This window comes from Mastigoproctus giganteus, chromosome 5, assembly GCF_048544385.1.
Source record: "Mastigoproctus giganteus isolate SK-2022 chromosome 5, ASM4854438v1, whole genome shotgun sequence".
NCBI lineage: Eukaryota > Metazoa > Arthropoda > Arachnida > Uropygi > Thelyphonidae > Mastigoproctus > Mastigoproctus giganteus.
The window spans coordinates 15,561,524-15,589,087 of NC_143579.1; the positions used below are offsets into that span (position 1 = coordinate 15,561,524).

Consider the following 27,564-nt stretch of genomic DNA (forward strand, 5'->3'; position numbering starts at 1 on the left):
GAGACCAAACATTTTGTTATGGTGAATGTAGTGTGTTCAGAAGTACTAGGGTGGAATGAAGAGATGGTGGATTATACTTCTTATCAAAAGCTGCCTGAAAGTAACCAGATTTTTCTCAGTCTGTGTGGTTCAGAATGACTAGTGGTAAAGGAAAGATGATTATGAGAAAAGTCTGTTATAGGCCAAACAACTATGAGGAGTATATAAAAAACATCTTTAGGTAACTTGAATGGGCAAACAAGTATGAGTGCCTTGTTATGGGTTAGTTTAGCTTACATTGGAAATTGTAGACTGGCAATACATGAAGCAGGATGAATTGTTTTTTTTTCCCTAAATGACTGCTCTTTAAAACAACATATTAGAGCTAGTACAGTGGGAGATTACTGATATCCTTGACAGTTCTTACTAAATAAAAAAATATGAAAGTGCAGTTTCCAGTATGGGTAGTGCCTTCTGTAAAATTTCAGCAGTAAAAAGGAAAGGCACAGGCTTCATTTTTTGGGGTGGGGGATAGCAGATGAAAGTATCTCTTGGATTCTGTTAACTGGAGTTAACAGAATTCAAGAAGTGCATGCCGCATGAAAATTAGCCTGGACACCACAAACACATTCATTCCATTGGAGAAATTCCACCAAAGAAGGATGCCAAGATGGATGATAACAGACCTAACAGAATTAAATAAAGGTGCCTCCGTAGCCAGGTGGGAAGGAGCAGCAGTGCGTAGCACACGCTTCTTGATTAGACCGGGGTTCGAGCCCGTCACCACCAAATACGGAGGATGCGGAAAGGTCAGGGAATGACCACCGCATATCCCGGAGCAATATGGCCTTAGTTGCTAATGCTCCTAAAAACCAAATAACAATAACAAGAATTAAATAAACAAAAGAAAAAAATATATGGGATAGTTATAGACTATCACAAAACCATTGATCGAGTGAGTGAGTATGAGGCATCACTGGTAAGACAAGTGGAGAATGGGGACAAGGAGTTCTATTCATACGTATGTAGAAAAATGAAGAGTAAATCAGAGATTGTCTCCCTTACAAGACCGATGCAGTGGAATCATAGATAATACAGATGAAGTGGTAGATGAACAAGTACTTTGTAACAGTCTTTACAATTGAAAACATATTCAAATCCAGTGTAATCAGTGATGAACCTGATTAATATAAAATAAGTGTTATAATGAAGTCAAAGAAGTATCTATGAAAAAACTACTGGAGGTGAGGGAGAAGAAAGTTCTGGGAGTGGACAGTGGGATTAGATGGGCAAGTGTGGACATTATTCCATTGTGAATCTTTAGATTCTGAGATGATCTCCTGTCCTTTAGAAGCACTCTCCCAAATCCATGAGGGAGGAGTTAATGAGGTGATGGGCAACTGTGGACCAGTGAGTTTGACTTCTATGGATAAGAACACAATACGGGACTTCTCAATAAGAATGGAATTGTAAAGAGATCACAGTGTGAATTGATGAAGGGAAAGTCTTGCTCGACCAATCTGGTTAATTATTATGACAAGGTTCTAAAAACAGTTGGATGCTAGAAACAGCTAGATTTCAGTTTCACTTTTGATTGAGTTCTACATGTGAAGTTGTGTAAACTGGGGTGAGTTGGGATTAGATGTGCAATCCCTAGGGTGAGAATCAGGAGCAGGATGAGAGACAGACAGTATAATCACATGGGCATACTTCAGAGTGGACTAGCAACTCTTGCTATAATAGTGGACTAGTATAGCAAGTGTGATCCTTGCAGATCAGTGATAAAGGTTTGTCTTGTTTTATTTTCCTTGCTGACGTTGACAAGTGTGTACAGTGTTTGGAGAGGTCTGAATTCAAATCTTATTGGAGACTGGAATAATTCTTAGCTTCTTCGTTAGGAGCTGTAGTTAGTTGATCTCAGGCACAAGCGATACTTCAGAAACCTGGGATAGCTCAATACCCTGCATAATGCAAGAGTCAGACTGATTATATACACTTGTATTGGCATAATGCATGGCAATACTATATAAACTTGGAAGTACACCAGAATTGGCCCACTTTGGTCTGAATAGTTGATGAGCCTAAAATTCCCACTGTATTGTTATACTTTCTTGAAAATAACTACCCAATGCTAAGCATAGAAAAGAAGTTTTAAATTTATGTATGACTTTAAAAAGACTAACCATTTAAAGTTTTCACACATGACATCAGTGTTTTGAGTAATAAGGCATGTTTCAAAACAGACACACAGGTTCAGCTGTGTGTCTCAGTTTTGAGATTTGAAAATTTGATAACACTAGCAGTACAGTGTGTGGCAGTTGTCAATTCTAGATCTTGTCATTTTATTTCTAGGTTTTGAAATTACTGCAGTCAAATGATGACAGGATGGAAAAATTATTCCTTTGCATATGTGTATGTACTTTCTCAAACATGCTTAATCAGTATCCTGCTCTGGGAAAGGAATATATTTTTAAACCTCTGTTAAATCCCTTGTTAGCGTGTACTGCAATGAACCAAAAGTAAGTGTTTAATATGCAGATTATTTTAAGCAAATAAATACTTTTATTTTCAGGCATATGTCCATCTTATAACTTTTTTCTGTACTGTATGTTTTGCTTTTACTTTATCTTATTATAGTAAAGTTTTAGCCTTTTTAATTTTTCTGTATTTATGAGACTGGTGAAGACTGAATTCAGGATTGATGAAAGCAAAATATGGTTCCAAAAAAAAATAAAAATAAAATAATAATAAGGTTAATAATAATGTAAGTACTGACTTAATGAAATGGAGAGAAACATTTTATAAAGTATTTTGTTTTTTATTGACCTGGTAACTATGACCGGATGATTGAATAGGCTCCACATAGAACAGGTGAGAGCAGGATATGCTGTGTGACATTAGGACCCATGTAGTACCAAAACATAGGTAAGTTTGCTTTTCCAATGATTATTGTACATCATACAAATTCACATCATACAAATTAGTTGAGTAAATGTTATGCATTGTATAATAATTTCATAATCAATATATATTTTGTTCATTAATTCCAAAATAAATGTGACTAGTGACGGTCGTGTTCCAAGCCGCTAAGTGGATTTTTCTTATTTATTGATTTGAAATTATTATTTTTCTAAAACTTTTGATTTAAATTTAGTAGTATAACATTATTTTGTGATTTTTTGATTAATTTGGTGTATTTATTCTTTACTCGGCCTTGTAAAAGTATCGGTAAGGGTTTCCACGTGTTCGTAACTACCGCTACCGTTATTAACTTTCCCACCATTGTGATACCGTACTAGATAGCGTTAGTTGAACTTCGTTAGCAGTTAAATTGTACGTTTAAATAAATACATATAACGACTTAGATTACAAACGTAATATAATTAATAACATAACATAATTAATTAATAAATTAATAGAATCATGACTCAGACCAGAGCAGCAAAGCAAAAGGCTCAAGCTAATGGAAGTGCTGTGGCTCAGAGCAGAACTGAGGGGGGCAGTTGTCCTCTGACTCACAGCCTTATAAAATGCACTGTTTGCTTGATGTTTGCTGAGCAATCGGGTACGGGACATGATACTGCCAAGGGGGATGTCTTTGTGTGTGCGCGATGCAAGGAGTGTATCGATATCAGGCAACAACTCGGCGTTCTTTTGGGCTTATATGAGAGCTTGAAGGACAGGGTGGATGCCCTCGAAGAAACTAAATTGAGGGGCCCATCAAGCTCTCAGCTGCCCACATCAACGCCAGAGCTTGCACTTGGGCATCGCGTGACACAGAGACAACCCCCAAGGCAGAATGCGCTGGTCCCGAAGGAACTAGTAGTTGTTGGTGACTCTATTGTCAGGGAAACGGGGAACATGCTTTGTAAAAAAGATAGGTGGAACAGGACCAGGGTATGTCTGCCAGGGGCAAAGGTTGATGACGTTGTAGAGCGAATATCATCTTTTAAGGGCACAAAAGGTGATATAGTTGTACACGTTGGCACTAATAATATTAAGAGTAGGAGACCGGCAGAATTACTTAACAAGTACAGGTCACTGTTGAACAAAAGCCGAGAATTAGGGTTGAATTTGAAAGTGTCTGCAATTCTGCCCAGACACGATAGGAGGGAGTATATGATGAGAGCCTTGTCGATCAATTCGGCCCTGGAAAGATTGTGCAAGGCTCAAGGGGTAGAATTTTTTTCAGCCTGGACTGTACTTGTTAACAGGAGAGATTGCTTCTACAGGGATGGGATACACTTAAATAGAAAGGGTGCAAGAATATTTGCTGATGCTATCGAGGCAGTGTTAGGTGGGTCGGAAAACTGCTAGCTTGGGGGGAGACAAAGACCAATAGATTGACAGTAGCCACTGGCAGAGGTGAAAGAGATTCTTGCACTGCTTCTATTAGAATGAGCAGAAGCCTGAAAAACAAGATGCATGGTATTTCAGGGACTGCTGGGAGCCATTGTGGTACAAGTAAACACATGGGTTGTGTTAGGGTAGCTGGGAATAGAAGCAGGTGCAGGTATACTTGCGTGTACACCAATGCTAGGAGTTTGGTAAATAAATTTGATGAATTTGAGGTATTGCTCAAAACATCGAAGGCAGATATTGTTGGGATATCGGAGACGTGGTGTCACACAGATATAAGGGATGCGGAACTGCAATTTGGTGAGTACAACGTCTACAGAAAGGATAGACAGGATAGGAAGGGGGGAGGTGTTATGCTATTAGTTAAGAAACACATAAAAACCAAGGAAGTGAAGCCAGTCGACATCGCTGGACAGTGCAGTGTGGAGTCAGTTTGGTGTGACATAAACATTGGGAGATCAAAATTGAGAGTAGGAGTGTGCTATAGGCCTAATGACTCTGATGAGTATAATAAGGAACTGTACAGGGAAATAGAATGGGCCAGTAAATCAGAGTGTCTTATAATGGGAGATTTTAATTTCCCAGATATTGACTGGAATTTGGGGGCTGGATACTCACACACTAGCAGGGCTTTTGTGGATTTATTGGATGATTGTTTTCTACATCAGCATGTTCGGGAGGCAACTAGAGGGAGCAATACTCTTGATTTGATTATCAGCAGTGATTCTTCATGCATTAAGAATCTGCAGATAAATGAACCACTAGGTGGCAGTGATCACAGTGTGCTGAAGTGGGATTTACTCAAAGAGGTAACTACCATTAGGGGTAAAGGGAAGGGTTATTGCTTCCGTAAAGGCGACTACGATGGACTGAGACAGTATTTAAATTCTATACAGTGGGACCAACTGATGATGTTACCAACAGCAAATTCAAAATGGGAAGCATTCAAAGAACTTATCTTGGAAGCTACTAGGCTTTACATACCAACTAAGAAATATTGTTCAAGGTTTAGGCCAAAATGGATGTCAGATGAACTAATGAGGCATATGGCAGAGAAGAAAAATGCATGGGATACTTACAAATTAACACATGACACAGAAGCCTATGATAGATACAAGTTGATATGCAACCAAGTTACAAAGGAAGTTAGGCAGGCGAAGGCAGATTACGAGAAATCCTTGGCAAGGGATGCAAAGAAAAACAGCAAAGAGTTCTTTACTTATGTAAACTCTAGAAGGAGAGGGATGAATCAGATTGGTCCTCTTGATATTGATGGGTCAAGTGTTGATGATCCTGCTCAGGTAGCTAACAAACTAAATGAATATTTTGCATCGACATTCACACATGAGGAGTTATTCAGCGAGGGGAATGCCAGAGGTGTATTCAACTCTAGCAGTAAGTTACAGAATCTTGAAATAACTGGGAGTAAAGTGGAGGAGAAACTGTTGAAGATAAACACAAGAAAGGCACCCGGGGTGGATGGGATCTATCCAGTTATATTAAAGGAGGCAGCAAAGGAAGTAAGCAAACCCTTAGCCATAATTATGAGAGCTTCCTTGGACTCAGGGGAGGTACCCATAGACTGGAAATGTGCAAATGTGACCCCAATTCACAAAGGAGGATCAAAGGCTGACACAAGTAATTATAGACCTGTGAGCTTAACTTCTGTTCCAGGAAAATTAATGGAGGCACTGGTTAAAGAAGCACTGCAGGATCATTTAGACAAGACTTCAGTTATAGCTCAGACACAGCATGGTTTTGTTAAGGGGAAGTCTTGCCTGACCAACTTGATTGGATACTATGATGCAGTCACAAAAGAACTGGATGCAGGGAATAACTTTGATATTATATACTTGGATCTTAGAAAGGCTTTTGATACTGTTGCACATGGAAGACTGCTACAGAAATTGGAGCAGTGTGACATTGGAGGCAAATTACTGCTATGGATAAAGGGGTGGTTGAGGGGGAGAAGACAGAGAGTGGTAATCAATGGACACTGCTCATCGTGGACTGATGTTATTAGTGGAGTCCCTCAGGGCTCAGTGTTGGGTCCATTATTGTTTTCTGTATTTATAAATGATATTGATGATGGTATATCGGGATTAATGTCCAAGTTTGCAGACGATACAAAGGTTGGCAGGGTTGTCAAGGACACTACTGACACTATGCTGCTGCAACAGGATCTGGAAAGGTTGAGCAGATGGGCTGAGAGGTGGCAAATGAAGTTTAACATTGACAAATGTAAAGTACTACACATGGGAAACAGCAACCCCAGAGCAACGTATCAACTCTGTGGTACAACACTGACAGTGGTAGAGAATGAATGGGACTTGGGGGTGGTTGTGCAGGCAGATATGAAGTTCTCTGAGCAGTGCAGACGGGCTGCAAGAGTAGCTCATGGAGTATTGTCAATGATATACAGGAATTTTTCCAGCAGGGATAAGGAGGTGATTATTCCATTGTATAAGGCGATGGTCAGGCCACACCTAGAGTACTGTATACAGGTCTGGAGGCCTCATTTCAAGAAGGATGTAGAGCTGCTGGAACGAGTACAGAGAAGGGCAACAAGATTAGTGAATGGAACAAAGGGGTGCTCTTACGAAGAACGGCTTAAGTTTTGCAAATTACAGTGTCTGGAGACTAGGCACCAGCGAGGTGATCTGATAGAGGTGTATAAAGCCTTGAATGGTTTAAGCATGCTCAATGCTGATGGGATTCTTCCTCTAGCTCAGAATAATCACCTGAGAGGGCATAAATTCAAATTGAGGAAAGACAGATGTAGGATAGACGTGCGGAAATTTGCCTTTAGCCAGCGGGTGGTTGGTTGGTGGAACAGACTTCCATCCCTTGTGGTGGAGGTTGATAGCCTAAATAAGTTTAAGGCTCAGCTGGACAGGTATTTTGAACGAACGGAGGGGTGAAGTGGAAGTGGTTTTTTTTTTTTTTTTTTTTTTGGGCTGATGCTGCATAAGCTTGCTTTCTTGCATCAAATGCCTCTACTAATGCTAATGCTAATGCTAAATATATACAGTCCATTCCCGTTATTTGGGACACGTCGGGACTAGTGCATTTTGGCACGATTAAGCGGCTGCCCCAATTATCCGAAGTTTCACGTAAATAGTTAAAAATACAATGTATCCCCCCTTTACAATTAGTTCACTGTACAATCAAATCACGTTACGACAAACTCACCATAGTAAAGGACCTTTCACTATACAATGTGTAGTAAGCGCTGGTCATTATGATCACATTTGTGAATTGAATTTTAATTCTATTAAACAGCAGTTCTAATTAGAGAAAATAGGAGGAATATTATCCACAGGCTATAAATGTAAAGATATATTAAGCACATATTTACCCTTTATTACCTTACCAATTAAAAAATTAAATGATACGTGAAAATTGGAAGAATATACGTGATATTGAATCAGAATAATTAATATGTACTGTAATATGTACATATGAACTAGTTGACATTTCTGTTCACTGACATTTGTGGGTGGGGATTAAAATTTAAAACAGTAAAAAGATAAGCAATCAGTAACAAAGAACACGGCATGCACAAATTGTAAGTAACACAATACGCGCAAGTGAGAACGGAGTAATGAGTTACAAAGCTTTAAAAATAGGAATGAAGAGAATATCTGAAAATTAATTTTTTTATGTGATTGAAGATTTCATGGAAGTGTAAACACATTTCACCATAATAACCCACAGAATTCCAGCTGTCGGTATTATGGCAAATTCAGTAAGATCGAATTTACTGTCCATTTATGATAGATTTCCCTAACAGAAAAGCCCAATAAACAGGTGACTGCTAATTGTTTTATGGTTGTGACCTCCAGAATTTCGACCGAACCACGTGGTACCGTCAGAGACAATCATATTGTAATCTCCAGTGCTGCGGTCTCCTGCCCCAATTAAACGGCATGCTGTCCCAATTAAGCGAAGTAAACCCTGGCTATTTTCTCAATTGGGTTCTGTTTTTTAAGATTTGTCCCAAATAAACGGCTGCCCCGATTAACCGGTGGCCCCAAATAACCGGAATCCACTGTATTTGTTATGTTTATATTAATTTTAATTGCCTTTAGTGAAGGCAGTCACAATATGAGATATAACCAAAATTATGCAAATGTAATTAATTAATTTAACTACTTTGGTAGATAGCTATGTTAAAATGATGCATTTGCACTAACCTACATAATTGCCTTTATTAAACAACCCTGTTAACTTATAATTTTTTTAAAATGAAATTGCTATTTTCTGATACTTATTATTATTCATATTCTGTAATCATTCACTAAACCTGCATGGCTTCAATCATAGCTGCCAAGCAGTCAGAAAACTTCTTAGGTACGTGTCTGTTATTCTCCCACCAGTGTAAATTAAAAGTAAGCAATGCTTATATATCTATATTTATATTTATAAGCCTAACCAGTGTTTATTTATTTATGTTTATATTTATATATATATATATATATATATATGTTATGTTTAATTATTACTGGCAATGCCATAACTACTGGCACTGGATAATAGAGAAGTACCCTTCTTTATATACATTATATTTCTGACTTAATACAAATTCATTAAAAAATGGTTGTTTATGAATAGCTGTTAGTGTAAATGCAGCTTTAACACAGTTCACCTCTTTTTGAAAAGTCTAAGGTTATGCTGAAGGACTTCCTGGTTATAATATGTTCACAGCTTATCTGGTGTTTTGAATATCATCCAACAAGAAACTTGCTTGCTTCCAATATTAGCAAATACAAAAAAAAAAAAACAGTAACAAAAGTTATTTTCTAAATTACAGACAGTAATACTTTTTCAATATTAAAAGAAGTATGAAACGGGTATTTTTAAAATTTTCATAATACCATAACCATAATCGGTATTTATAAGTGTATTTCATTGAATGGGTATTTTTAAAATTTTCATAATACCATAATCATGATACCAATTCATAATACCATAATCATAATACCAATTCATAATACCATAACCATAATCAGTATTTATAAGTGTATTTCATTGAATAATTCAGCTATAAGTGACATACTTATGTGTTTTTTTTTTTTTTTTTTACAGATATTCACTCAATAGCTTTTTTGATTTCAGCTCTTAAGACAAATATCAGTGTGACTATTACAGAATAATAGTTACTCTATTGATATTTTTTTTGTAAGGCTAAATAACAATATAAATATAAATTTGCTTGTTTAATGACAGATTGCATACAGATTTTAGGTTTTTCAATAAAAGTTGATGTTAAAAATAGGTAATAATGAGATAAACTTGTTGTTGCAAGCTGTTTCATACTAGCTTGCAACAAGTTTCATGATTTTAATTTTAGCTGTTCCTCAACTCAGAATCAAGTTGTTTTGCAAATTAATCTCACAGAATGTTGACACACTTCTAGTGGCTTTGGGAGGGGGGGGGTCAAGGAGAATGAAATGATGTAACAGGTGTTTTCATTCCCCCCATTCATGTATTCTTTCTTAGCAAAAAAGAAAAAAATATTTTGTCGTATTATTTTAAGACAAAAATAATTATTTTAGTCTTAAAGTAGTTCTTTAGTCTTACTTTAGTTCTGTCTTATTATTTTAGTATTTTGATGTCTGTTAAGAAGAATTATCAATGTTTACAAAGTAGAAGCTAAATAGTAAAAAGGTGTTAATAATTGTGGTGATGATAATTTTATGGTTTTAACCTTATTCCTTTTTTTTTTACTTTCTTCAAAGATATTGTTTTTCCTGATATAAACTTTATTTTTTTATAAAGGTCTGAGCCATCGGAAGTTCCAGTATTATTAGCAGATGAAGTGCAGTTAACAAAATGTTTAGAAAATATTCATAAGGTAGTATATATTTAATATTATTAATATTATATGCTTTGTTTCAGATGCTAGTGCTGTTAATCATTTATAATTAATTATAAGAATTTAGAGAGAGAATCTTTATTGCAATTAGATGAATGTAATGTAGAGTACAGATAATGTTGCAACGTTATTCATATATATGTGAATATGACTGGTGTTTGTACTGTCTATGCAGATACGCATCGATGTCCTCTGGTTTACATGGGTATGGTAAGACTTCATTTCAACATGTAGCAAACAAAATTTTTTACTAGGACAAATAATAACAATGTTTTTTTTTGTTTTTTTTTTAGCATAGGTAATGTTTGGCACCCCTAAGAAGGCAAAGTGCTGTCCAGTACTTAATGTCTAGTGCACCACAGTACGTCACATTGTGGAACATTCTTATCCATATACAACAGTATGGCAATGGGCAAGTCTGGTATCACTGAGTTTTGTTCTTGGCAAAAATAGCATGCACACATACATGAGCTTAGCGAGTGATATGCAGGGGGAGGAGCATAACATTGTTCACGTTGACTTGTATGATGTGAGCAAGCTGCTAAAACTTTATTCTCCGTTGGGAATAACACACTCTATCCTGTGACATTACTGACATTACTGCTGGAGTACTGCAGTGGGCAGAGCCCTATCTGGTGCCCTGTTCACAGCTATCATCATGCCCATTATTGCCTCCTTGAACGGTCCCTTATGCTATGCTGATGACCTCAAACTGCTAATGCAAGTTAACCCTGGCAACAACCCCCATTCAGCTCAGCAACAGGATCAATTTCACCTTAAGGATCTTGAATTGTACCTGATAAGCTTCAACCTTCAAATCAACCCACAGAAGTCTGCTCAGATTATATTTTCCCTTAAATCTGTGCCAATACTACTCAGCGTTTCACTCGGAGGGGTACTAATACCAAACGTACCCTCGCACACAGACCTTGGCATTCTGTTTGATCAAAAGATGTCCTTTGTCAACCAGATCGACAAAATCAGTACCAGATTTTCTATTCTATGGTGGATCTCAAAGCAACAGCTACTACAAGTCTGACATCCCCTCACTGTTAAAAAATTCATCACCTCCATGATCTATCCTGCCATTCTCTATGGTGCAGAAATATGTGCCTCAGCTGCATCTACAAACCCTAATACTGGTTATTGAAATTGGCCATTACCAAGCTTCGTCTGCCTCCTGCTACCACAATTACCATGATTGGCGTAAGCACTTGAAATTCTGAGGGTGAAGTTCCTGATCAGTGAAAAGAGGCTGGTCTTCACAGCCAAACTGCTCACAGGCCAGATATCTTCTCCCAATATTTGTAATGCTTGCTCTTGGAGGATCCCACAGCCAAGCCTAAGATCGTCACCTGCACTTGCGGCTCACCACAACAGGCTTACACTCACCAACAGATTCCTCCTCAGGCAGATGCTTGTCACCTTGAACTGTGTGGATGCTGACTTTGACAGCCTAATTAGTAACAACAAGGACACACGCTACTAAAATAGGATCGTGATGCTCCCATCCCCAGGTTCAAGTCTATCAAATCTGGAGCCCTGCTGAATCATTGCTATGCTGTATTCTGTTTTTCTGTATTTGTATTCAGTTTTGTATTTGTATGCTATTTTGTATCCTGTTTGTATACGTATGCTGTATTTTATTCTGTTTTTCTCAAGCTGCTACATGTGAACCACTGGTGCTCATTGCTATGATGGGATATTGTGTTGTAACTCTGTACTTCATAATAAAGATTTATTTATTTATTTCCTATAGATATTTAGTGAAAAACATATTCAAGCCGGCATCGAGATGCTGTATTTCAGTTAGCATCTAATTTGGGAGAATGTGATCTAAGGGATGAAGTCTTTGATGCTTTGTGCAGAGCATCAGGGTTGACCGAAGTTCTGGGTTGTGTATTTGCCAGTAACATGAACCCCAAATGGATAATATTGAGATTTGGTCTGCGATCATTTTAACTATGACTACCAATCATATTGTCTGTATACGTAATGATTTTCACATTGGCATGGACAAGAGGTGTGATAATGGCTGTAAAAAACAAATGAAAGTGATATCTTCTGGAATACCAGAAGATATCACTTTCTTGTGTGATTGCCCATGTGCATCAACCTGTAGTACACTGTCATGGAGGAGTGATGTGATGCTATGAACCAGAGGATATTACCTTTGATTAGATAGTGGGATTCAAGTAAGCAGGTCAAAGACAGCTTCAATATCTAGGCAATAGTGAGTTCCTCATGTGTTCAAAAGCAGACAGTATAGTACATGTGGTTGAAGGAAGTTCATCACTGTGGACCAGTTTCAGATAGCGAAACTGTGGCAGCTTATTTCCAAAAACATGATTCCTTAAGATGGTCAGCATAATTTTTCCAGGATTTTTAGAAGTGTTGAGGGATTGGCTAAAAGTACACAGACAAAGTGGGGTTTCAAGCATTTGGATGTGGTCTGACAAGGTAGCTGAGCCAGGCTTGAGGAAAGGTTCTTGTGGTCAGAATTCTATTGAAGATGGACCTGAGTGGTTAGAGGATGAACAGGCTAAGGCATTTTATTATAAATTGTGGCACTTTGTCTGCCCCAGCAGTGGAAGTTGTTGGAAGCAAATTTATCACTGCTGTCAGTTGGTGGTGAGTAGAGATGCTGATGGAAGGAATATTGTGATGTGTGGTTAGGACATAGATGATTGTTTGGCTATTCTGCAGGCATATTGAATCTAGTTATTGGGCTGGGTCCAGCTGACTAGGAAAGCTATGGGCTCTGAAGTTGTTTCGGATTTTTCCTTTTGAAGTTAGGTGCCAAGGTGTGCTATCGGTATTGCTCTTGATTTCTCCCTGTGGTCAGAAACCTGTTGAATACTTTTCCAAATCTGGTGCAACTGCTGTACTAGATTTAAGAAAAAAAAAAAAAAGAAAGAAAAACCATAGGGAAAAACCAAATATTTTAATAGGAAAAAACCATGTGTGTTTCTGGAATCTACCAGTATTTGGAATGAGATGAGATCCTGACCTTCTTTGAGGAGGCATATTGTGCAAGGGAAGTTGGAAGTGATCACAGAATGGTAAGATGTACACTTGATATAAATGTAGGAAAGGAATGGAAAAAACTGACTCGAGTAAATAATACAAAGGTCTTTAAGATAACAGAAGAGGAGAAAAAGCAGTATGTACTGGAACTTAAGAACAAGTATGAGCTTCTGCAGACTGCTGAGGACCAAGATATCGATGAGGAATATTACAACTTTTTGAAAGTGATAAAGCCCAAGAAACCTATAGGGAAAAAGAAATCCAAGGAAGAAAAAATTAGTCAAGAAACACTTGTCATGATGAACCGAAGACGACAAATGAAAAGCAAGAAAAACACTGACAGGGAGAAAATTGAGTATACTGAGTTATGCAAAGCCATTAGAAAGAGACTCAGAGAGGACATAAGAAGATTTAACACAAGAAAACTAGAACAAGCATTAAGGGAAAACAAAGGATTTAAATCAGCAGCCATGAGCAGTAATACAGAAAGACAAATGATACTGAAACTGAAGAATAGCGATGGTGTACTTATAAACAGCAGAGAAGGCATAATTCAAATAGCAGAAGACTACTATAGAGAATTATACAAGGAGCAGGGGAATGATGCCAGCAGTGGGGAAGATGGATTGCAAAGTAGCAACATATACGACATACCCAATATTCTTCCTGATGAGGTAGAACATGCATTGAAGAAAATGAAGAATCAGAAAGCCCCGGGGGAAGATGAAGTTACTGTAGAGTTGTTAAAATTGGGAGGAAGAGACATAACACAAAAACTGGCACGGCTCTTCACAAAGTGCATTAGAAAAGGTGTGATGCATAAGCAGTGGAATAATGCAATCATAGTTTTGCTGCATAAGAAAGGAGATAAATCAGAAATTGGAAATTATAGACCAATTAACTTGTTATCCCACATCTACAAGTTGTTCACAAGGGTCATTACTAACAGATTAGAAAGAATACTTGATGAGAATCAACCAAAAGAGCAAGCTGGCTTTAGGACAGGATTCTCAACTATGGATCACCTTCATGTAATATCACAGCTAATGGAGAAAGCAAATGAATATAAAACACCATTATGCCTGGCATTTGTGGTTATGAAAAGGCATTTGACTCCATACAGCATAAGACAATGTTTTGGCACTGGAAAGACAAGGCATTGATACCCCATATATTATGATTTTGAAGAAAATATACGAGAGTGCTACCTCCTTTATTAGACTAGACAAAGACAGTAGGAAATTTAAAATTGAGAAAGGAGTTCGACAAGGAGACACAATATCTCCGAAGCTGTTTACTGCTGCCCTTGAGGAAGCTTTCAGAAGATTAGACTGGTCGCAGAAAGGAGTCAATGTGAACGGAGAGTACCTAAACCATTTACGATTTGCAGATGACATTGTGGTCATAAGCCACGATCCCAAAGAATTAGAGGAAAATCTTAATCAGTTATGCACAGCTAGTAAGGATTTAGGACTAAAGATGAATATGGCTAAAACAAAAGTAATGATGAACAAGTATGCCACAGAAAGGGAAATAATGATTGAAGGAGCAGTAAATGAAAAGGTGGAGTCATATACTTATCTGGGACAAGTTATTAGCTGTAATAATGATAAATGGCTGGAAGTCAAGAGAAGAATAAATTTTGGATGGATAGCATTCAGGAAATATAGTCACATACTGAAGAGCAATATCCCAGTCTGTCTGAAACGTAAAATAATGAACCAATGTATACTCCCCACCATGACTTATGGAAGTGAAACTTGGGCACTTACCAAAAGAATGGAAGAGAAGCTGAGAACTACACAGGGAAGAATGGAATGAATCATATTGGGAATCAGACTGTTAGATTAGAAGAGAAACACATGGATTAGGCAACAAACTCAAGTAAAGGACATTGTTATCAAAACTAAAGAACTAAAATGGTCTTGGGCAGGACACATAGCTCGAAGACATGATGACAGATGGACTAAGAAAATAACAGAATGGTATCCAAGAGGAGCTAGAAGAAAACCTGGAAGACAAAGGTGGAGATGGATAGATGAAATTCATGAGTTTGTGGGTAGTAAATGGGTGTCCAGTGCTCAAAACAGAAGGAACTGGAAAGTTGCTGGAGAGGCCTTCATCCTGCAGTGGATTGAAAATGGCTGATGATGATGATGATGATGATCGTGCAAGGGTGTTGACCCAGCTTGTTAGTAGCGTTGTAGCAAGATGTCACATGTTTCAAGGACATACCAACGTATAAGGGCGGCAGCTTGCAGGCATTTTTAACTGTTAAGGGACTTGGGGCTGATGATGGAGGTTTGGATGTTTTTTAGTGATCCAATTCATAATGCATCTCAGGTGGTTCTCCAGTCATATACCCTAGGTGGAAAATAGCAAATCAAGGTGATTTTCTCATCTAGTATGATGATGATTGATTAGCTATATATTTGCTTATTTAAGGTGGTCAATAAGAACCTTCTTGTGGACTGTGAGCTGAGGAGTGACATCAGAATTCCCAATAATGATATGGTAAGCTGAGGGGTGCAATTGGTTTATAGACAAATTGGCCACCTGAGCAATGATATCAGTGGGTACAGTGGGATGCTCCCCTGTACCCACTGATGATACCATGTCCCTTTCTGCCACTACTGACTTTAGTTCAACTCCACTAAGTGTATAAGTTATTTTGGGGTTGCTGTTTCCCAGGTATAAGACCTTGCATTTTGCTGAATTAAAGCACAGCTGCCACTCTTCTGACCATCCCTGAAGTCTATCTAGGTTACTCTGAAAAAATTCTGCTTGGTTCATCATCATCATCATCATCATCAGCCATTTTCAATCCACTGCAGGATGAAGGCCTCTCCAGCAACTTTCCAGTTCCCTCTGTTTTGAGCGCTGGCCATCCATTTACTACTCAAAACCTCGTGAATTTCATCTATCCATCTCCACCTTTGTCTTCCAGGTTTTCTTCTAGCTCCTCTCGGGTACCATTCTGTTATTTTCTTAGTCCATCTGTCATCATGTCTTCGAGCTATGTGTCCTGCCCAAGACCATTTTAGTTCTTTAGTTTTGATAAGAATGTCCTTTACTTGAGTTTGCTGCCTAATCCATGTGTTTTTCTTATCTAACAGTCTGATTCCCAATATAATTCGTTCCATTCTTCGCTGTGTAGTTCTTAGCTTCTCTTCCATTCTTTTGGTGAGTGCCCAAGTTTCACTTCCATAAGTCATGGTGGGGAGTATACATTGATTCATTATTTTACGTTTCAGACAAACTGGGATATTGCTCTTCAGTATGTGACTATATTTCCTGAATGCTATCCATCCAAAATTTATTCTTCTCTTGACTTCCAGCCATTTATCATTATTACAGCTAATAACTTGTCCCAGATAAGTATATGACTCCACCTTTTCAATTACTGCTCCTTCAATCATTATTTCCCTTTCCGTGGCATACTTGTTCATCATTACTTTTGTTTTAGCCATATTCATCTTTAGTCCAAAATTCTTACTAACTGTGCATAACTGATTAAGATTTTCCTCTAATTCTTTGGGATCGTGGCTTATGACCACAATGTCATCTGCAAATCGTAAATGGTTTAGGTACTCTCCGTTCACATTGACTCCTTTCTGCGACCAGTCTAATCTTCTGAAAGCTTCCTCAAGGGCAGCAGTAAACAGCTTCGGAGATATTGTGTCTCCTTGTCGAACTCCTTTCTCGATTTTAAATTTGCTACTGTCTTTGTCTAGTCTAATAAAGGATGTAGCACTCTCATATATTTTCTTCAAAATCATAATATATGGAGTATCTATGCGTTGTCTTTCCAGTGCCCGAAACATTGCCTTATGCTGGATGGAGTCAAATGCCTTTTCATAATCCACAAATGCCAGGCATAATGGTGTTTTGTATTCATTTGCTTTCTCCATTAGCTGTGATATTACATGAAGGTGATCCATAGTTGAGAATCCTGTCCTAAAGCCAGCTTGGTCTTTCGGTTGATTCTCATCAAGTATTCTTTCTAATCTGTTAGTAATGACCCTTGTGAACAACTTGTAGATGTGGGATAACAAGCTAATTGGTCTATAATTTCCAATTTCTGATTTATCTCCTTTCTTATGCAGCAAAACTATGATTGCATTATTCCACTGCTTATTCACCACACCTTTTCTAATGCACTTTGTGAAGAGCCTTGCCAGTTTTTGTGTTATGTCTCTTCCTCCCAATTTTAACAACTCTACAGTAACTTCATCTTCCCCTGGGGCTTTCCGATTCTTCATTTTCTTCAATGCATGTTCTACCTCATCAGGAAGAATATCGGGTATGTCGTATGTGTTGCTACTTTGCAATCCATCTTCCCCACTGCTGGTATTATTCCCTCGCTCCTTGTATAATTCTCTATAGTAGTCTTCTGCTTTTTGAATTATGCCTTCTCTGCTATTTATAAGTACACCATCACTATTCTTCAGTTTCAGTATCATTTGTCTTTCTGTATTACTGCTCATGGCTGCTGATTTAAATCCTTTGTTTTCCCTTAATGCTTGTTCTACTTTTCTTGTGTTAAATCTTCTTATGTCCTCTCTGAGTCTCTTTCTAATGGCTTTGCATAACTCAGTATACTCAATTTTCTCCCTGTCAGTGTTTTTCTTGCTCTTCATTTTTCGCCTTTGGTTCATCATGACAAGTGTTTCTTGACTAATTTTTTCTTCTTTGGATTTCTGTTTCCCTATAGGTTTCTTGGGTTTTATCACTTTCAGAAAGTTGTAATATTCCTTGTCGATATCTTGGTCCTGAGCAGTCTGCAGAAGCTCAAACTTGTTCTTAAGTTCCAGTACATACTGCTTTTTCTCCTCCTCTGTTATTTCAAAGACCTTTGTGTTATTTACTCGAGTCAGTTTTTTCCTTTCCTTTCCTACATCTATATCAAGTGTACATCTTACCATTCTGTGATCACTTCCAACATTTACCTTATTCAGGACCGTAACATCATTCACAATATATCTTCTGTTAGTGAGGATGAAGTCGATTTCATTAGTTGTTAATCCATTTGGACTCTTCCATGTCCACTTTCTGTTCACTCTTTTCTTGAAAAAAGTGTTCATTACTGACAGTCCTTGAGATTCTGCAAATTCCACAAGTCTTTCACCTCTTTTATTTCTTTCACCAATTCCAAAATTTCCTATAGTTCCTCTTTCTGCGCTGTTTTGCCTTTTTCCAACCTTAGCATTGAAGTCCCCCATAATAATAGTGTAGTGGGTTTTCTGCTCATCTAGAAGACTCTCAATTTCAGTGTACATTTCTTCAACCTCTTCATCATCATGGCTCGATGTTGGTGCATAAATCATTATAATCTTTAGCTTGTACCTCTTAGAAATCTTGAATATTAGTCTTGACACCCTTGGTGATGTACTTTTGAATTCCAAAATGTTGTTTTTAAAATCTTTATGGACCAGAAACCCAACTCCACCTTCACTCCTTTCACTGTTTCCATTGGTGTACAGCAGATTTCCACTTGATAAACTTATAAGTGATTCATTTCTTCTTCTTGTTTCAGCCAAACCGATGATATTCCAATTCACATTTTCTAATTCCTTTTCCAGCTCTAATATCCTGTCTTCACCGATGAGTGATCGTACGTTATAACAGGCCAAGTTCAATTTCCGTGCATGGCAGCCTGGTCGTACCCAGAGATTCTTAGCACCCTCTGCTTCCACTCTGATCCTCTCGCTGCCGTAAGAGGGAGAGTGAAAGCTGCTGGGGACTGAGGGCCATTTGTATTGTTGTGCTCTCATTGCTGGAGGGTTTGGTCTTTTCCTCTTCATGCTGACCAGGCGTCTTGAAGAGAACCACTCTACACGTTCGTTGCCACCTAAGTGACGTAACAGGGCTTACCAACGAGAAGGTGTGCATGAATGGATTTTAGGGAGGCAGGCCAACCGGACTTCTCCTAAATCTTCTGTAATAGAGAGATATTGGATCCATCAGTGTTTTAGGCTGAGTGTCTGATAACACACAGGATACCTGTACCCCTCTAAGCCCCCTGGTTTAGAGGGGAACAGGCTTGGTTAGTGATCACTAACTATTCTACTGATCTTTACATCATCTGCAAATTTAGACATCACGCCCTTCTTTCGTCGATGTCATTTAAGATAATCAAAAACAACAGTGGGCCCAATACTGATCCTTAGGGAACCCCCCACTTCTTACATTAACTCAATCTGAGGAATAACCATTTATCACAACCCTCTGCCTCATGCCCTGAAGCCATTCTGCTATCCATCTAAGGATTTTCCCTGTGATTCCAACTTGTTCAGCTTATAAAGTAACTGCTCATGTGAGACTGAGTTAAATGCTTTGCTGAAATCTAAATAAACAATGTCAAAATTATTCCCTAAATCGAGCTCATGAGTGACCCTGTAAAAATAACTAACTGGATTTGTTTAAACATGATTTTCCCTTTACAAAACCATGCTGTGTATCCTTCAGAATTCCATTTCTATCTAAATAATCCCGAATTCCACCCTTGATCATTGCCTCCATGATTTTTCATACTACTGGAGTTACTCACCATTTGGTAATTTCCCACTAGACTCTTAGAACTGCCTTTATGTATTGGCAATACATTGGCACTTTCCAATCCAATGGAATCTCCCCGAGTCTAGTGATGCTCTCATAATTAGCCTTAATGGTTCAATGCACTTGCCACCTCCCTTAAAATTATAGGGTATATGCCATCAGCCCCAGGAGCCTTACTCACCTGTAGGCTTGAAAGTTTTTTCATTAAATAAACACGTGAAATTTCAACATCATTAATTACATTTTTTTTCAACTTCACTCCCATAATTTCTCATTGACACAAAACGTTTCGCTTCTGTAAATATCGATGCAAAGTAACTGTTGAGTTCATCTGCAACATCAGCTGGGGTATCCAATACTATCCCACGTCTATTACATGAGGGTCCTATTTGATTTGTTCTTCTCATCTTTGCATTTATATATGTGAAGAATTCATTATCCCTGCTCTTTGCCAGCAATTTCTCATAATCTGCCTTTGCCAGCCTAACTTTTTTCTGTGGCATTATTACAGATCAATTTGTAGCTGTTATAGGTTTCAGTACTTTTTATTGCTCTGTAACTTTTTCATCCTATCTTTTTCTGCTCAAGTAATCTGGTGTTCCAGTAAAGTGTTCTAGTTTGGCCCTACATTTGGGCAGTTACCACTTTGCAGTCATATAGTGAATATTGTATTTTCCTTCTAGATTATTTTATTTATCCATTGTATTGTTTCTTATTCTGTTGCATTTATTATATCTTCAAAATGTACGAATATCCTCAGGGGTGAGCCGTCCCGAGGGTGCAAGGGGTGCCTGAAAACCTGAAACTTACATACATATATGAAGAAAGTTTTAAAGGGGGTGCCAAATTGTGATTAGCACCCAGGTGCCACATACCCTAGGAAAGCCCCTGAGTATCCTCGTAAGTATCTATCCTTCTTATATTTCGAAAAGCAAATTACTTCTGATATTCGGTGTTCAAAACAGGACACAGTGCAACATTAATTATATGTTGCATTGGTTCCAGTCTGTTGATATTGCATTTTAGATATTATAAATGCTTTTTATATGCATCTGTGAGTTGCAAGAATAGGAAGCCAGTTGTATGACATCACACAGTGTATTTTATGTTTTTAACATTCATTGTCACAAATTAACATTTTCTTTTATTTTAAATTAGGTATTTGTGCAACAAACAGATTCTAACTTATCTCTTTGGAAAGAACTTTTGCCAGTGTATCTACCTTTACTTCAGTTGCTATCAGACAGTGAAGGCTACAGTTATTATATGAGGTATCATGCTTTTTTTAATCAAATTGCACAAATATGTGGACTGTCCCAGAATGACTGATTTTTTTTTTTTTTTTTTTTTTAACTTCTGGTTCAGAGAGCACAAACTATGTCCAGTGTTTCAAAACAAAAAAAAAAAAAAAAAAAAAAAAAAATGAAATGAAATTAAAAGGATGTACTAATCATTTTCTTTTTCTTTGATGTAAAAATCAGTTGTTTACTATGATGCTCATTCTCATGGAAAAGATGCACAATTCACAACACAACAATGTTGAGGTTACATTATTTTGCCAATACATAAAAAATTTTAGAAATGAGGAGGGTTGAGAGGTTGTAGGTAGTACTTTTAAAAGTACTACTGGATAGTACTTTTAAAAAGAACACCAGGATGATTAAATAAGCATGGGTTTCCTAGGCATACTAATGTTCTCTTTATTTTAGTTAGTGTTATTTTGGGACAGTTCTCAGAAAAATACCGAATAAAATGGACCAAGCGTAGATTATTAAAAAAAAATAAGAATAAGGCCTGTTAAATATAATTAAAGTAATAAAAATAGCAAAATAATTTTTCATCCCCAGTTATTATGTACCCCATCATGATGGTTAATGTAGTTTCACATAATAACTGTACAGAAATGGAGCAAGGCTTCTCCGTTCACCTCAGGTATCAACAGTTGTGTAGAGAGCTATATTATTACTCTGTATCAGGCCTAGCCAACCCACAGCTCACAGGCATCATGTTTGCTAGGCCTGATACAGAGTAATTCAGAACTCTTCTGTCAAACTTTAGGAGCATAATGTCAAAGACAAGTGTAAACAGGAAAAGAGTGCTAGTCAAATGAGAAGTACTTAACATATTTTTTGCTGTCTTGACCTGTTACCTTCATGAATCCAATTCAAAAATTATGGGATTGAGTCAATCTGAACTGGGGAGGGCAGAAACATTTTTATGCTTTTAACATTAGCATTAGTAGTGGCATATGATGCAAGCTTGTACAGCATCAGCCAAAAAAAAAAAAAAAAAAAAAATCTTCCCATTTCACCTATATATTAACTCCAAAAGTTTGTCCAGTTCTTCCTTATTTAAGCTATCAACTTCCATAATGACAGATGGAAGTTTGTTCCAGCAATCAGCCACTTGCTTTCTTCTCACTATGGCTGAATTAGTCAGCTGCCACCAGAAGTGGCATTGAATTGATGCAGGTGAACAAATGATACCTGCAAAAATAAGTGTGCCCCTCTATGGGAAGTAGTGTATCTCCTCAGCATCGTTCTGAAGAAGCTGAAATGACTTGGTTGGAGTCAGACTTATTTACCAGCTATGTTTTTAGTGTTCTCTTCTCCCTACATACCAAGCCCTCTCCCCACATACACAATCAATTTGCCATTAAGGAAAATGATCTTAAATAAATCTACTTCGAGAAGTGGATTTATTTAAGCAAATTTATTTATTTATTAATATAAGTGAAAATAGGTTCTCAAAGAACTTGGCTTACATGTTCAGTGTTTCATTGACCCTACAGGACAAGCAACATTTTAAGATTTGATTTAACAAGTAAGATGTTTCAAATCTCTGTTCATAAGAATTTTTTTTATTATTATTATTGTTTTTCCCCACCACTCTTATCTAAAATTTAACAGAAAATTTCTGACTTGTTCTTTATAGTACACCTATCTCTGTATATGATGCCCTTATTTCAATTCCTTAGTTGTTTTAAGTAAGAACTGATACTGATTAACAATAAATGTTAATGTCACTTTTCTTCCTTTTTTTTTTTTTTTTTTTTTAGAACTAAAATAGAAGATCTTTTAATTTGTCCTTTGAAGTTTAGTGATAATGCGGTGGCTTTACTGGAAATGGCAGTATTTCAAGATGAATTTGTTGAAGGTGCCTACCAGTTAGCAGATCATCTAATTTTCCTGCCAGGGAAGAGGAATGAAATGGCTGCTTGGTCCATTTCAGACAGGTAAAAAAAAAAAAAAAAAAAAAAGCTTTTTTTAAAAATAAATTTAATTTACCTTTGTTATGCTTATGCAATAAAACCTTTGTCTAACTTCAAAATTATAAAATAACTACTGTTATTTTGACTTTTACAAAGTTATGAAAAGTAGGAAGGTTTCTCATCCTTTGTGTGTTTCTGGTCAGCAGGATTTAAATTGCCTAGTAAAATGTAACAGTTTTAATTTTCTGAACTTTGCATTACCACAGATTGCCTTGGTATTGCACTACTTTTAAAGAAATTACGTTATCAAAAAGTTAATTTGCCATTTTTTGAAAAGTTGAGACATTTCTATGACAACCTGTTTGGGGACTGTTTCATGTAGCTTGTAATTTCTAATGATAATTTCTGACAAAGTTAATCTGAAGTTAGAACTTTGAAATTATAAAATAATTAATTCTGTTTTTCCCTTTTTGAAATTATGAAAAGTAAGAGGGCTTTATTGTCTTCTCCTGTTTTTGTGGCTGGCTGAATTTAAACTGTGTAGTAGATGATTATCTTAATTTTCACAGCAGAACAAACTTTACCTCATCACAAGTTACCCATAATACTGCATTACTTTTAAAGACATGGGATAGGCAAATGGTTAATCTTCCTTTTATTTGAGCAATGAGACATTACTCTGGTGTGTGAGACACATTATCAGAAAGTATTCTTAATATATTGACAGGGACATTATGTGGTTGCTATTCAAAAAATAGCAATGAAGTGGCCTTTAATTTTGTCTGTAATATGAATTTTATAGAAATAATAGTAAGCTTTAATTACAAGACAGTTCTCTACTTAATTTGAGTAATGTTACTGATCACTTTTTTTGAATCTTGTTTTCAGCCCTAAATGATAGAATGATAAGAACAAATGTAACAGACTGGGACATTCAGTTAAGCAGGGGAACTGTGTTAGAGTAAAATTTGCATTTGTTCACAGTTGCACTGTTTCTGTAACTTTCATAGAACACAATAATTATACTTAATGAAATTATCACTTGGTTTAATTAGTGATCTCTGTCCCTTTAGCATTTCTTAAAATCTGCACTATTTCTTAAAATCTTCCCACTTTTCATATTTTTGAAAAAAACTAAAATAGTATTAGCTATTTTGTAATTCTAAGGCTCTAATTTCATGTACTCCATAGAAGCCCACATTGAGCAACTTCATTACCACTGTTTTATCAGGGATCTGATAGAAGATCAGTAAGTCCCAAAACAGAATGGCCTAGCAATGTTTCACCATTTTAATTAAATGGCAAATTAAACTTTTGTTGATTGCCATTTGTTTAAAAGTAGTGCAGTACTATATATTAATGTGAAGTTTATTCTGTTGTGAAAATGAAGATTAATGCATTTATTATATAATTTAAATCTTGTTGGTAACAAAAAAAAGAGAAGACAAGAAAGCCCTACTTCCTGTAATTTTTTTTATAAATCTCTACTGATGGTAACATTTGTTTAATACTTTTAGCATACATGTTTTTTCAAGTCTGGAGCTCAGACAAGTACATGCATATATGTATTGTATATATAGTGTGTTTCATAACCGTGGAAAGTCTCCACAGACTGGAGATGTGCAAATACAAATCCCCAGTTCACAAATGGGGATCAAAGGGTGACACAAGTAATTACAGACCAGTTAGTTTAACTTCTGTTCCTGGGTAAAATAATGGAGTCACTGGTTAAAGATGCATTGCAGGATCATCTAGACAAGACTGCAGCAATAACTCAGACACAGCATGGGTTTGTTAAGGGAAAGTCTTGTCTGACAAATTTGATAGGATATTATGATGTGGTTACAAAGGAACTGGATGCAAAAAATAATTTTGATATCATATATTTGGATTTCAGGAGAGCTTTTGACACTGTTGCGCATGGAAGACTATTGTACAAATTGGAGCAGAATGGTATTAAGGGTAAGTTGCTACAATGGATAAAAGGATGGTTGAGTGGGAGAAGACATAGGGTGGTAATTAATGGGTGCTGCTCTTTTTGGACTAATGTTATTAGTGGAGTCCCACAGGGTTCGGTGTTGGGTCCTCTGTTGTTTTGTATATTTATCAATGATATTGATGAAGGTATATATCAGGCTTAGTGTCGAAGTTTACAGATGATACAAAGGTTGGCAGGGTTGTTAATGACAGTAATGGCAGTGTGCTACTGCAACAGGATTTAGATAATTTGGGCAGATTGGCTAAGAAGTGGCAACTGAAGTTTAACCTCGACAAATGCAAAGTACTACATATGGGTAGAAGTAACCCGAGAGAAAAGTACCAACTGTGTGGTACTACACTTAAGGTGGTAGAAAATGAAAAAGACCTGGGAGTAATTGTGCAGTCAGATATGAAGTATTCTGAGCAATGCAGACAGGCTGCCAGGGCAGGTCATGGGGTTTTGTCAATGATATATAGGAATTTTGCTAGCAGGGAGAAGGAGGTGATTGTCCCTCTGTATAAGGCAATGGTCAGGCCACGCCTTGAGTACTGCATACAGGTCTGGAGGCCTCATTTTAGGAAGAATGTCGATTTGCTAGAGAAAGGCAACAAGATTGGTGAGGGGAATGAAGGGATCTTCTTATCAAGAGAGGCTTAAGTTCTGCAAATTGCAGTGTCTGGAGACTAGGCACCTGTGTGGTGATCTGATTGAGGTGTATGGGTTGAGCACGCTGAATTCTGATGGGATCCTTCCACTTTTTCAGATTATGAACCTAAGGGGGCATAAATTCAAATTAAGAAAAGACATGTAGAATAGATGTGCGGAAATTTGCCTTTAGCCAGCGGGTGGTTAATTGGTGGAACAAACTTCCATCTGTCGTTGTGGAAGTTGATAGGTTAAATAAATTTAAGGAGGAACTGGACAGGGATTTGGAGGGAATGGTGTGATTTATTTATTATTATTATTTTTTTTTTTTGGCTGATGCTGCATAAGCTGATACACTTGCTTTCTTGCATCACATGCCACTACTACTACTACAGGTTCTAATACTTCTTATGTTTGGGGTTTTCATTAAAAAAAAAAAAAATGAAGACAATGTTAGTTACCTGACATCCTTATGTGTTGATAGCATTGCTCTCTTAGAATACATATCATAGAGTAAGGAATTTTCTCATTGTTTGCCTGACTCTTACCGTCTATAAAACCTTTGAATTAAAATGTTTTATAGCTGAAGTGAATCCTTTCTTTTCTTGTAACATAACTGTAATTACTGAGATTATTATCTCCATAATTACAGTTATATTAAGTAGTGGTAGGCACTCTGTTTCATTATTGCAGCTATTATCCATGTTAACTGCTGCAATAATGAAACAAAATGCCTACTACATTATGGCAAAATTTGATACCCGCAATGCAGTGTGCTCCCAAAACTAATTTGTAAAAACTTGTAAAGAGCTTTATTTTTACTTTAGTAGTCCTTATAATTTCCATCTTTAAAAGCAGACCTCTGTTAAAATTTTTAGCACTGAAGAATGGTTTGAAAAATCTGAAAAGAGATGTCATTGCATTCAAGTATTATTAGAAAAATTAAATAAGCCTAAAGTTCAAGGAACTTTCTTGTTTTTGCTTCTAAAGGTAAGATTTTAATTGAATAGCATTATTCAGCTAAAATTACATTTTTAATTAAAATATACTATTTTAAATTAAGTTTATTAATGTTTTGTTATAAATAATACAGTGAGTTATTTTATGTGATTCCTATTTATTGGAATAAAGATTCCTCGAGAAACATTATTTTTTGTGGCAAGGAAGTAGCACTATTGTTTGTCACAATTTTTTTCCCTCCTTGTTTATGATTATATGGTGATATCAATGGGCTTTTCGGCCATTTATTATTATTAATATTATTGCTCTTATATTATTTCTCCCTGACTGGGAGTTCCACTCTGAATACAGTGGATAGTCAGAGTGTTCGAGAAACATTCTGACTATCCAACAGGTGTTCAGGATTGGAGTTCCTTGTAGGTGTTCTCTGGGAGACCTAATGTTGCTAGGCTGTTATGTAGGGTCTTTGGCACCATGCCGGTGGTTAACATGATGTTTGGGATGGTCATTACTTGTTGCGTATGCCATATCTCTTTGATCTCCAGTCTTAGGTTTGTGTACTTCCTGATTTTCTCCTCATTGATTTTCTGGAGGTTGCCAGTGTTGGACACTGCTATGTCAATCAGACAGGTAACCTTTACCTTCTTTTCGACAAGGGTTATGTCCAGTCTGTTGTGCGGGATTGTCTTATCTGTTATAAAGACGTAGTCCGAGTACAGCTTGTGGGTTTGGGGTCTCTAGTACTGCCTGGGGTTTTTACTTGTAGTACAGTACACTTTCTTTGATCAGTTGGTATTTCCTTGCTGGCTTCTAATGTGTTATCCTGGTCATGTCTATGAGTGTACTCAGTCTGGGTGATCACCTTGCATCCTGCGGTGATGTGTTGGATCGTTTCTGAGGCCAGGTGGCATCATCAACATGTATCATTCGATGCTCCAGGCTCCTTGATGATGTATTTTCTATAGT

General features: G+C 37.0%; 1 protein-coding gene across 1 annotated transcript in view; it reads left to right on the forward strand.

Moving 5' to 3' along the window:
• Positions 1-10,363: 10,363 nt before the first annotated feature.
• Tango6 (transport and golgi organization 6) overlaps positions 10,364-27,564 on the forward strand; it is a 97,606-nt gene continuing 80,405 nt past the window's right edge. Inside the window, exons 1-5 of the mRNA XM_090373866.1 lie at positions 10,364-10,426; positions 15,689-15,757; positions 20,960-21,072; positions 22,860-23,036; positions 26,517-26,628. Coding sequence (XP_090229992.1) covers positions 10,364-10,426; positions 15,689-15,757; positions 20,960-21,072; positions 22,860-23,036; positions 26,517-26,628 — 534 coding nt within the window. The remainder of the gene's footprint in view (positions 10,427-15,688; positions 15,758-20,959; positions 21,073-22,859; positions 23,037-26,516; positions 26,629-27,564) is intronic.